The 12,448-nt window shown below is 39.0% G+C and overlaps 1 protein-coding gene across 2 annotated transcripts in view; it reads left to right on the top strand.

The window, feature by feature from the left end:
• Positions 1-12,448, top strand: part of PREP (prolyl endopeptidase) — an 86,035-nt gene that overhangs the window by 31,428 nt on the left and 42,159 nt on the right. For both annotated transcript variants that reach the window (XM_063153091.1, XM_063153090.1), the window contains one exon: positions 6,122-6,313. In XM_063153091.1, coding sequence (XP_063009161.1) covers positions 6,122-6,313 — 192 coding nt within the window. The remainder of the gene's footprint in view (positions 1-6,121; positions 6,314-12,448) is intronic.

The following is a 12,448-nucleotide window of genomic DNA, read 5'->3' as shown; positions in this document are numbered from 1 at the left end:
GAGGAGTGTCTGTGGTCCAATGGGACCATAGGTACTTGGGGTCCCGGAGTGGGAGCAGTGCTGGATAGGCAATGGGATTGAGGGCACCTTCAGCCAGCCTGCAGACATCCCCAAGCTGAGTGGTGCTGCATTCCTGAAGGACAGCAGGGACAGGATACCATACAGAATACCATACGGATGGACCTGCACAAGCTCAAGGAATGGACCCATGGGACCCTCATGAAGTTCCATAGGGCCAAGTGCAAGGTGCTGCACCTGTGTTGGGGTTGCCCCCTTTATCAATGCAGGCTGCAGGATGAAGGGATTGAGAGCAGCCCTGCTGGGTCTGAGAAGGACTTGTATTGGTGGATGAGAGGCTGGACATGACCCAGCAATGTGCACTCACAGCCCAGATAGCCAGCTGTGTGCTAGGCTGCATCCAGAGCAGCATGGGCAGCAGGGTGAGCGAGGGGATTCTGTGCCTCAGCCATGCTCTCATGAGACCCCATCTGGAACACTGCATCCAGCTCTGGGCACCCCAGCACAGAGAGGACATTGACTTGTTGGAGTGGGCCCAGAGGAGGACCATGATGAAGAGCAGAAGACTGGAGCACCTCTCCTATGAGGAAAGGCTGAAAGAGCTGTGGTTGTTCAGCCTGGAGAAGAGAAGGCTTCAGGGAGACCTTGCTGCTGCCTCAAACTTCAAGGGAGTCTGTAAGAAGGGTGGGGACAAACTTTTAGCAGGGCTTCTTCCCATACAAAAAACAGTAATGGCTTTAAGCTTTTAAAAGGGTAGGTTTCGGTTAGACAGAAGAAAGGAGTTTTTTACAAGAAATGTGTTAAAACATTTGAACAGGTTGCCACATCACAAAGAGGTGATGGATATCCCATTCCTGAAAACATTTAAATTCGGGTGGGATGGGACTTTGAGCAACTGTATCTAGTTGAAGATGTCTCTGCTCATTGCATGGGGATTGGCATGGATGACTTTAAAGGACCTTTCAAATGCAAAATATGCTATAAAATTCAGTAGCTTGCTGTTAATTTAAGCAAGGACATCTTCATGCTGCTACTGTCTGACTGGACATTACATTTATAAATCACTGACTCATAGAATGTTGAGGGGTTGGAATGGACCTTAAAGATCATCCAGTCCCAACCCTACCTGCCATGGGCAGGGGCACCTCCCTTTAGACCAGGTTACTCAAAGCCTTATTCAAGCTGACTTTGAACACCACCAGGGCAAATAGTCATAATGAAGTTATTTTTTAGATGAGGTATTTGTGTTTCATCTGTTTGTATTAGAGAAAGTGTAGTGTGAGGGAGAGAGATTAGCTTTGATGCCTGCTTTTCAGTTGCTATGTTCTGCTGTCTGAGGGCATGAGCTATAACTCTCTCAAAATGAATCATCTATATTCTCTTCTCCTGTCTTTTGAGTGATTATCCCAGTGGAAGTAAAATTGGAGCCTTGAAAGTGATTGAGAAATGTCTGTTCATAAAAGTGCTTGATTTCTTTCTTCTGGATGAATCTTTGAATATATCTTGACATGTCTGAACTTTTTAACTCAAAGGAATGAAGACTGCTTCCTTCCATTTATTTATATTTTAGATGGCAAATACATTAACTTTCCATGATCATTGAGTAGCTGTCATCCATCATCTGCAAGATGAGTTGTACCCTCTCAATACAAATACAAAAGTTACATTCCTTTAAGAACATCTTAATATCTCCTTTACAGTATTTCCTCCCTCAGATGTTTATAGGTGAAGTCAGGTCCCAAGACATAGAGAGATCTTGCTTTTAAAGAAAGTCCAAATTGTTTGAAAATATCTCTGGCCTTTGGAGATCAGAGTGAGACAATTAAATATTTGTGTCTTTGAAGAAAAAAGAGGGAAAAGCCCCTGAGTTCTTTTCCCTAGCTGCCTCGCTCAGAGCAGGGGCTTGGGAGCAAGCTGAGTATTGCATGATTCAAGAAGAAATTGCATTTTGATGTCTGAGTGAAGGACTCTGCCATTCAATTCCCAGAATATGTAATGAACATGCCACAGGGGCCCTGAAATAGTCTGTTCCAATCTGATGTACGCTGTACACCCTGAGATTATCTGTCTTCTATTGAATGTAAAAGAAGTAATCCACTACTGTGGATTAGTACTGTGAAACACTGTAAAAGGCTGCCTAGAGAGGTGGATGCCCCATCCCTGGAGATACTGAAATCTGGGTTGGACAGGGCTTTAAGCACCTGATCTAGTGGAATATTACCTCATCCCCATGGCAGGGTGGTTGGAACCAGGTGGCTTTTAAGATCCCTTCCAACCCAAATCATTTTGTGATTCTATGAAAATCTGAGAGTTAAAAAATCATGATCTTTCTGTAGGTAGAAATTTATTTATTTAATGTGTGTGCTGTAATAAAATGCGGCATCATTCTTTGGGTTAGAAAACCTGGCCTGTTATGAGCCAAGCCTCCTGGTTCACTTCCTGAGGTTTCTCAACACTGCCCCATTTGTAGAAAAGTTGTCTTGCAAGAAATGACAAGACACAATGGAATTTATGGAGGTGAGCATTTATATGTTCACCTGATAATTTTGACTGTTTAGAGCACATGAAAAAAGCCAAATGCAAGTGTTTGCCTTTTGTAAACTTTTTTCCCCAGTGTCAGATAACCCTAACATTAAACCCTGTCCTCCAGTAGGCACAGGCAAGAGGTTGTTTGCCATTAATTGATTGTTTGGCCTTTCCATGAAAAATGAAATATGGATGTATCAAGTGAAGTGATTGACAGTGACTCTCAGCTACTCTGTCCTTTCTGTATAAAGAGGGTTGGTAACAAGACCTTGTGACAATTCACGCTCTTACCAATTTGTTCAAATTAGCTTCTTCTGTGGTTGTTGTCATTCACAGACCTGGTTCATCACCCAGAGCTCTCAGCAGACCATGCAATATTTTACTATGTTCAGGGGCCAGTATGAGACTCAGGGCTTATTCTGTGATGCTTACTGAAAAAATTTATCTTTTGATCTTCCATGGATCCAGGAACTTAGTTTAAAAATTCTGTCTGTAACACTGAATGTTGCTTTTGTTTTTTGCAGAAGCCTAGCTCTGTAGGATTATGATTTTCTGTTGTGTGCCATGGCTTTATTGTCCACTTAATTCTACCTGCAGTTCCTATTGTAATGCAGTTATGTGATGATGAATTACTGATAGGTATAAAACCTATAGGCAAAACCATCTGTATCTTTTCAGCAATGTATTTTAATAGAAGGACTGGCAGGGGAAAGGATTAGGGTATAGCAGCAGTACAGAAACTGTCATGCTTTTCTGTATGTAATAAATCTGTCTCATTGTGTGCTTATGTGGATTAAACTGAAGTCTTCAGCATTTCAGGTGTTAAGAGTAGCCTTAGACTATCCAAATGCCAATTCTCAGTGATTCTTCTCAAAGGCACATGTTCTCAGAGGGCTTCTGGTTAAACTTGTGAATGCCTTATCAAAATCCAGTTCCTCAACTCTTTTTCTCTCCTTTTTGTGAAGAATGGACTGAATGGCTGTCCTTCACTTTGTTCTTCAAGTAAAGTCATAGCTTACAGACATACTGTTCTTTTGTTACTAAAGGGCAAGGCCAGAGTGCTTGACATGGGGGCAGTGCCATTCTAGTGAGCTGTATGGGCCTGTCCCTTCCTTGTGTTGCCACTGGCATGACCTGGGGAGAAATTATGTCTGTCCCCATCACTTTTCAGCCATATTAGTACCCAGTGAACTGCCTGGGTTTGTCATCAGGTTATTTCTAGCCCAAAGGAGAAGGCTAAGCAGGAGGATCTGAAGCAATGCTAGAATATCCCTTTCAGTCACAGCCATAACTAGGTCACCTGCAACCAAGCATAAAGAAGCATCCTCCTTTGGCTGATACCTGTGTCATTGCAAAGGATTTGTTCCTCTCACTGGAGAACTGCAGCACATACCCTGTGCAGCAGTGATGTGTCTGATGTAAAGACTGCCTCTAGATGCCTCTGATCCTGGATTAGATGTTGGTGTATTTAACCACTTCAGTAAGATAGTGGTTAAGAGGTAATTCAGCTGCAATATTTGTCTTCTAAGGACTACATAAAAGCCACTTTAATAAGATGGATGCTCTTGTTTTTGTATAATAACAACTAAGTGTGCCCCTGCAGAACATCAACCCTCTCACTTATTTACTATCTGCTCATTTGGGAGTGGATGAATGAGTTGCAAGGAAGCAATGTAACTCCCTAGTGTCACATTATTGTCCTTTTTCTTCATGGAATCCAAGTTCTGTTGCACTCATGGAGACTACAACTATTGTGCACATTTGCCATTAAAAAAGTGTGTTTTTTCAACAGCCTGGCAATTTCTTTTTATGAAGTCTGGTACTTCAGTATGATGGTTTCATTCTGTCAGATACCAGTATTGTTATGGTGTTACTCTGCAGTTAAAGTTTTTATTTACTGAAATGCCATGTGACTTGGGATCTTGAAATGGTTTTGTGGTGTTTATTAGGGTTCACTGCAGGATGGATTTGCTTTGTTTTTCCTGGGCATCAAAGCAGGTTTTCTCTGTGGAACTCACAGCAACTGCAGTGACTTAGCAGGATTTTTCTTCAGCATGAAATCTCTTGAGAAGGCCTAAACTTTGGCTCTCAATAAAAATCAAATTTAAGGGGCAGTGTATTCACTGAGGATACTAAATTGACTGGATTGTGTGGAAAGTTCATACTGGAATTCAATCGCTTTGCATGAAGAGACAAAGAAGTTTTCTTTAAACCAAAATTGCAATTAAGAGATACAAACTTTATGAATGTACCAGGCCTGACTATACTCTGTTATTACATCTAATGGGTTTAAAATGACCTTAGTCATCTCACTGCTTCCTCAATTATTCTTTTATTTTTTTAAAATTTACAGTAATTACAGCTTGGCTATGATCTACTTGCTCAGTTTTTTCATATTATAAAATAAGCTGAAATGCTTTTTTTATTGATACAAACATTGCATTATAGAGTTTCACAAACAGATTTATGAACAGTTTGTTTATACTTAAAAGCAAAGACCCAACCTGTAGCTTTAGGAAAGGAGCAGACAGTGCACTAAAAGTTATTTGAAGATATAAGAGCTTTAGTTTCACATGTCAATAAGGATTCTGATTTTTCAGCATAGCTAATGTATGATGCTTGCAATAGTAAGTTTGGATGATAGGCTGGGTTGTATATGTAACAAATATATATCACATATCTTATTTAGCCTTGCTGCTTTTTCTTTCTACTAGGCTCTCACTCTCAACCTATTGTAAAACAGGAAAATGTGAATAAAAAGCAGTGGAGTCTTAAAATCCCGTCTTCAGGTTGAGTCAATTCTACCCACTCTGTACCACAGTCTGAAACTGAGGCAATTCATTTTTGGAGAAGTCGGTTTCTTTTAGTGAGTGTGATAGTCTAAGAGATTGATAGGCAAAATGCAGTTTCTTTCTTCAGAAGCCCAGATGTTTTTCCTAAATGTAGTTGTCCTTTGATGGTGACAAATTTCTGCAGAACAGCATTTCAGGAATGTTGTTTCTGAGTTGAAAGAGAAATTCCTCATGTTGAAGTTTATTGTACTCATTCCAATAGCATCGTTTCTATTCTGTGGGACATTCTGGGCTTTTAAGGAGAATGGAAAACTTTCCATTAAAAGTAAATTTTTTTGCAGGAACTGAAATCCCCAAACATTTCTTTATAATTAAATAATTATTTTAGAAAAACTGTTAAAAATAAAATTGCACTTGAAAGCTTAGTGCAGTCTTTCAGCTCAGCTGCAGCCCTTCATTCTGAGTCTGTGGAAGGTCCTTGAACCTGATGTGCTCTGTGGCATTGGCTTCACAGCAGCCACTGTGGTAGGAGCATTGCTCTGGCAAACATCTGAGCTCTCCAGAAGCCCCTTAGGAAAGCTGGTGAAACACAAGCCATAATTCTGTCAGCATTTTGCTAGAAATTCCTCCAAACCAGTCATCTTAAAGTGTCTGTGAACTGTTATTTTTCACTACCATTTTTCCAGCCTGTTGATCTGGAGCAGTCTTTGAGGTTCTTAATACCTGGTACACATTCTGGCCTTTCCTTTGTTTGAGGAACTGACATTCTGTGTTTGATCTTACAGGAATTCTTCAGTGGGTGAAGCTGATAGATAACTTTGAGGCTGAGTACGAGTATGTCACCAATGAAGGAACAGTGTTCACTTTCAAGACAAACCGCCACTCTCCAAATTATCGGTTAATCAACATTGACTTCAACGATCCAGAGGAATCCAAATGGAAAGTTCTCGTCCCTGAACATGAAAAAGATGTTCTAGGTAAGAGTTCATGTCAAGTTAAAGATATTAGGTTCTGCTTTTTCCAGATTAATTCAGTAATTAGTCTGTTGAATGATCTTTTACAGACCTTCTTACTTTTTTCCTGTGTTTAAGATTTGGTTAGGATTTGCAGTTTAAAAGACTTGCTGAGATACAAGTGATTCAGAACATCTCTTTCTCTCTCCAACATCCTGTGTGGCCCTAGTGAAGTTGCTTCATCTGTCCTTGTTTTAATTTGGTGTTCGTAGGAAATGAGGGGAAAGTATTTTCCTGCTTCATGTCAGTGAAATAAATGTTTACTAGACACTCAGTGATTACATCAAGAGGGACTTTGTAAGCAGAAAGAAGGGAAAGAGCAAATCTGGCAGTACTGCAGCATGCTTTGAACAGAATTGGTCAGAATTTGAGACAGGATTTCTTTTGTTCCTGGAATAAAAGGAGTAAACAATACTTGAAAAAAAAAGCCTCAGGAAAGTGTAAGAGCATGGAATTCTTAAAGTATAGAAGTAAGTTCAAAACATAAATGTTTGGTTTTGATATAATCAAAATAAAGGTTTATTTTTTAATCCTATAATTTTGCAGAAAGTTCTGTGAAAGCTTAGAATTAGTTTCAGATAATGCAGAGGAACCACCTTTGAGCTGTTTTTTGACAGATACCTTGTGTACATTTATGTAATTTGCTCTCCATACAGTACAAGGTATAATTATGATTTATCTGACTAGCATAATTAGTTATTCAAAAATACTCTGAATTTTTTATTAATCAATTTTTGTACAAATTCCTTCATGTTTGCTGCTTTTCCAGTGAAGAGCTGCTTTGTAAAATGAGTAGAATTCTCTTTGTGTATCTGATTTCATATGTACATATAGGGTACCTTCTGTCTTTCCTCACTAAGACACACCTATTTTACTACATTTCAAAGTCATCTTAAGGCTTTTGTCACTTAAAAAAAATCTTTATTTCTGTCTGCAGTTCTCAATATGTCCTGGGTGGTTTCTGCCCAATGCTAGATGTCCCCAGTGTGACATAATTGTTTATTCTAAACACATCCAGAATTGTAGTGATTTTGCAAAAGACTGGGGTCTAGAATATTGAGAGAATTTTAGTGAATGGAAATGTAGCAAATTAGAGTTTGGTGAGGCACACATCTTTTCTTAAGATTGGGAACTATTTGAATCAGGAGCAACCTACATCTTAAATGAAGTATGTTTCAAGTCCTAAGCAGAGAAGTAGTAATAGATGTAAGTGAAAATTGCTTCCAAGTCTTAATTTTGGTCATGTGCAAATTCACTGGCAGTGTGTTAAGCTATGCTTAAGTTATGAGGGATGGCAGTTTATAAAGTGGGACCAAATTGAAGAATTGATGTGGTGAATGTATAAACAGAATGGGATAGGAACCTGGGGCTGACATGAAATGTGGTTGCCATGTGTGGATTTACATGGAGAGTGATCTAGGCAGCCAAAGGAGCTTTGACCAGTGGCTCTGTAAGCACTGATTATCTATTCCTTCCCAGTAAGATAAGTGCCAGATCTGCTCTTTCCTGCACGGTGGTATTTAGCTCAACTCCATTTTGGTTTTGTTCTGAAGGCAAAGTCGTGATGAGTTCATGTTCATGCATAAACAACAAAAAAAATTAATGCATGCAGCATTCATTTAATGGCTTTTACATGACAGCCTTGACAGAACAGACTTAACAAGAACTGCACTAAAAAAGCTGAAAGCTCAGAGGAATGGGTTTGCTGAGGACACTGGCCTTTAGACTGTAAACCCAACAGGCATTCAGCTCTTAAACAGTTGAAAGCAAACATAATCTGTCATACAAAACCATCAGGATGACTTTCAGGAATATGTTGTGTGTCATTAATCTTTTACTGTAGTTGAATGTGAAGCCAGAACAAGCAATCATATGTCTACTTCTCTCTATAGTTTTTTGGAGTTGTATGTAAAGAAATTGGATTGAACCAACAAATGCAAGAGTCTCCATAAAAAGATGAGTTTTAAGTAGATCTTAATAAATCTATAGTAGATCTTACAGAAAAGTAAATTTAAATTCTTCAGTTGCTTCTTTGTTACAGACACTTGCAGATTAATGTTGTATCGTAGCATCAAGGTATGGGAGTTCTATCATGTTCAGGAAGTTGTAGTCCTGAATAAATAAAAAACTTCACTCCTTCACTTGATGTAGCCAGCAAGCAAGCCAGTCTCCATGTCAGGCTCTTTTAATCATTACAAATTTTGTTAAGGAAGACATAATTACAGCAGTGACAGTTAATAATTCATTCTTGAAAACCTTGGAGTCAAGTGAATTTGATTTGGGTGATAAAGAGATGACAGTGTAATGAAGCTCCTTCTGCAAAAGCTAAGACAGCAGTGATTCAGAGGGTAAATGGGTATTACTGCTTTTTACTTATGTGTGGGAGTGATTTTAACAAGATGTAATTTAGCTGTATTAGTATTTCTTCACAAGCATAATAATTAGTGATACCCTAGGTCACAAATCTGTTTTATTGGGATGTATGGATCCTACTCTGGTATGACCTACCTGGAAGACATAGGCTGTTCATTTCTGCATCTTAGTTAAGATTCAAGTTCATAAAAACTGCAGTTACAGAAATAGATTTATTTACAAATAATAAATTCATGATTGAGAATTAAGAATCTCTTCCAGTGTCCATCACTGGCATAAAGAGATGTTCCACAAAGTATTATTGTATTCTTAGAAAGATGCTACAGCTAATACAATCTAACCAAGAAATAAACACACATGCCTACACGATGGTGTGAATGTCATTTGGTTTCCTCAACATATTCTTTAAGATAGACTTTTCTATTGGCTTTGACTCTTTCTTTTTCAAGAACTGTTTATAAGTGAGATAATTTGGGAAATAAGGGGAAAAATCAAGCATTTTGCTGCAGTGAAGTTGTACACACACTTCATTTTACAACTGTCAGCAGGGATTTTACACAGGGATGAGGTAAATTTAGATCTCTACTCTGTGAGCTGAGGGGAAGAAATAAATGACAGCTATTTTAAAAGGAAATTGAAGAGGGCACCTCAGAGCATATTGTAGTGTGATGAGGCTAATTTCCTTCCCTTTGGAGTTTGTTTATAAAGTGCTAGTTTTAATTTTCAGGGAGTCTGAAATCAAACCACAGGAGAGATTCACATCTGACATGGAACTTGTGCTTTAAATGACCAGATAGCTGCAGGAAGTGTGCTGAATTGAAAGGCAGCTATGACACTCTAAATGCAGACTGACCATAACAGACCTGCAGCCCTAGTTCTAAGGCACAGGATAGACCTGCTGGGTTTAGAAAGTTAAATGATTTATTTTGAGAACTGTTATATCCCCCATTGCACCCAGGGTGCTCAGTGCTGGTAGAGCAGGGCAGCTGGAGAGCAGCAGTATCCAGCCCTTTCCTTGTAGCAATGAAAAGCAAAATAGATCTCCTGTGTAAGGAGAGCTGAGGAATAAGACAAATTCCTGAATGTGTTGTACATGAGGAGAGGATCTTCAACAGTTCCTTGAATCTCAGTTGGCCATTTAACAAGCAGAGGCAAAGCTTGAAGTGCTCCCTGTACCTTGTGCACATCTACACACCGCAGTGCATGTGAAATGCTTCCCTTCCCTCAGCTACAATTCCCAAGTGGAAAATAGTATTTTTCTTTATACTTTTAACCTGCTAACTAATTCATAAATGTGTGGGAGATGGGAGGGGAGTTACTGCAGCTGAAATTTGTGTTTTAGCACCATAGTGAAGCCAGGGGGGAAAGTCTGGAAGGAGCACCAAATCCTTGACTTGTTGAAATTGGTTGAAGCTTTCCCATTAACTTTAACATGGCAGGCTGCCACTGAGGATAGGGTCTCAATGAGAAGATACATGCTTTTTATTGCGAGGGCTTGTCAACATTTACTCACACATTTCAGAATTATTCATGTTTTATTCTGTGAATTGCTCATGCTTTACCTGCAAATTTACTTGTAAGTAGCCTTGAGTAATGGTTACAGGTCATTCTAGTTGAGATCAGCATTGGTACCTGTTAATCTGCAGAGACATTGAAGTTTATTCTCACTGTCTGTGGTGACCAAAAAAACCACCATAACCTTCCAGGTCTGTCTTGCAGCTACAGCTTTGGCATCCATTGAAATGCATTAATTATTCTCACTCAGCAATACATGTGTTGAGTGGATGCATAAGCACATTACATTGAGTAACTCAGCAATTCCTGCTGAAGCTCTGGGGCTGCTTGGCTCCTCTAGCGTGGTGTGTTCTCCATCAGCATTTCAGCCTGCATCTGTCAAAGCATGTTTGTACATTCAGACACTTAACATGCTGTAGTAGTGCTGCAGAAAGGAAAGGTCAAAACTGTTTTAAGTCATTAAGGTTAGTGGCACACATGTTTAGTGTGAAGATTCAACTCCTTTTTTCACTGAAACTGTTTCAAAAAATTGTTCATAGCAGCATTGCAGTTAGTGACTTTGTGATTAGTGACAGCTGTCAAAATTATAAGAATTTTTGGAAAGTAGCAGTATATGAATTTCTGGAAGGTTGAACTAGAAGTTCTCAACACAGTTGAGCTCAGTTTTCTAGGCCTTGTTAAGAATTGTGTCTCCTCTAGCCCAAATTTAGCTGTTGAAGAATTGTGTGTAACCTATTGTCATCACCGAAATGGTCACTGTACTCTTCAGAGAGAACTGGCCAGTACCAAGGATAACTCTTCACAGCTGCTTTCACTACTTAGGTGCCTCCAAGTGTGTTCATCTCTCTCTGATGCCTGAAGCAAGATGCTCAGGTTGGAGAAGGCAACCTCTTAGTGTTTATTGTGTATTATTATAAATCCTGTGCCTGATGGATGTTGGAAGTAGGTAGGTTGATAAATTTGGGTATATCCCAGAGAGTAACTGCTCTGTTCATTGGTGTTAACTGAAAACAATACCTGTACACCTATACATTGGAGAGATTTTGGATAGTTAGCTTTTCAAAAAACATCACTTGTGTAATAAAAGTGCTCAGCAAGCAATTCACAGTATCCCAGAATGGGGCATCCAAAATAAATGGTTCACTTGCACTCTAAAGGTGCTTATTTCTTCTCTCCATTTGTCTATAAAGGGTGCCTGCAGCAATGGTGTCAGGCTTAGGCAGGAGATTTGAAATCACAGAGTCTTAAAAGTTCCTAGGAAGTTCAGAGGCATGCAGGGTGCATCCTGCACTGCACGAGAAAACCAAAAGGTTGGCTGCTGATGCAACACCCCCAGCAGTACCTGTGGTTCTCAGTGCTGAGCATGGGAATAACAGAGACTCAAAGCTTGCAGTCCAAAAATAGCTCTTGTTAATAATTCAGCATTTTTAGCTTGCTGTGTATATAAGTGTTGGTTCTTAGTGTCCTCTTTTACTTTTGGTCTTTCAAGTCTGCTTCAATGTTTTGCTCTATTTTGATTTTTGCGTTTTTTTGTAGCTGCCATTACTGTAAGTTTTGGAGGCAGTTAGCAATGCTCCAAACCCAGTTATAATGCAGGTACTGTACACAGAAGGTGTGTTCCTAAATTTCATGGAATGTTTTAAAGACATTTTGCACGGACTTCTCATTGGTTATCTCCACCTGAGAACATCTAATTTGTAAACCAGAGAGGTGATGGAGAGTTGATATTGCTGCTTCCTAGGCAAATTCCTTAGTAGCAGAAATCCCCACATAAGCCAGCAGCCTTTCTCCTGAGCAACTGAATCTTTCTAATAAAACGAGTACTACCTCTTCATAAATATATAAGTCAAAGTAATAATGAACATCAGCTCTTAAAGAAAAAATCCATTAAACTGAATCATTTAATCAAATAATTAGTGAGGAATTAAAGCATCACCACAATGGAATTTTAAAATAAAAATATCTTAATTTTTTTGTTGATGCAAATCTATATATTATATACATTTGAAGTTGATCTGAGAGTGTCTATGATCCATTTTGTGAAACTTTTTTCCAAAGAATTTTGAGAGTTAAACTGGACATTTTAATTATAGATGGTGTAAAGAATACCAGTGGAGTTCATGGGATCTACTCATTGCAGAGACAATAGTTCTGCATGCAAAAAAGGTGTGTTGCTGTTGGGATGCTAACTTTTAAATTCATAGTTTGTAT

Source organism: Melospiza melodia, chromosome 3, assembly GCF_035770615.1.
Source record: "Melospiza melodia melodia isolate bMelMel2 chromosome 3, bMelMel2.pri, whole genome shotgun sequence".
NCBI classification, from domain to species: Eukaryota; Metazoa; Chordata; class Aves; order Passeriformes; family Passerellidae; genus Melospiza; species Melospiza melodia.
This window is presented reverse-complemented; position numbering and strand designations above follow the sequence as displayed.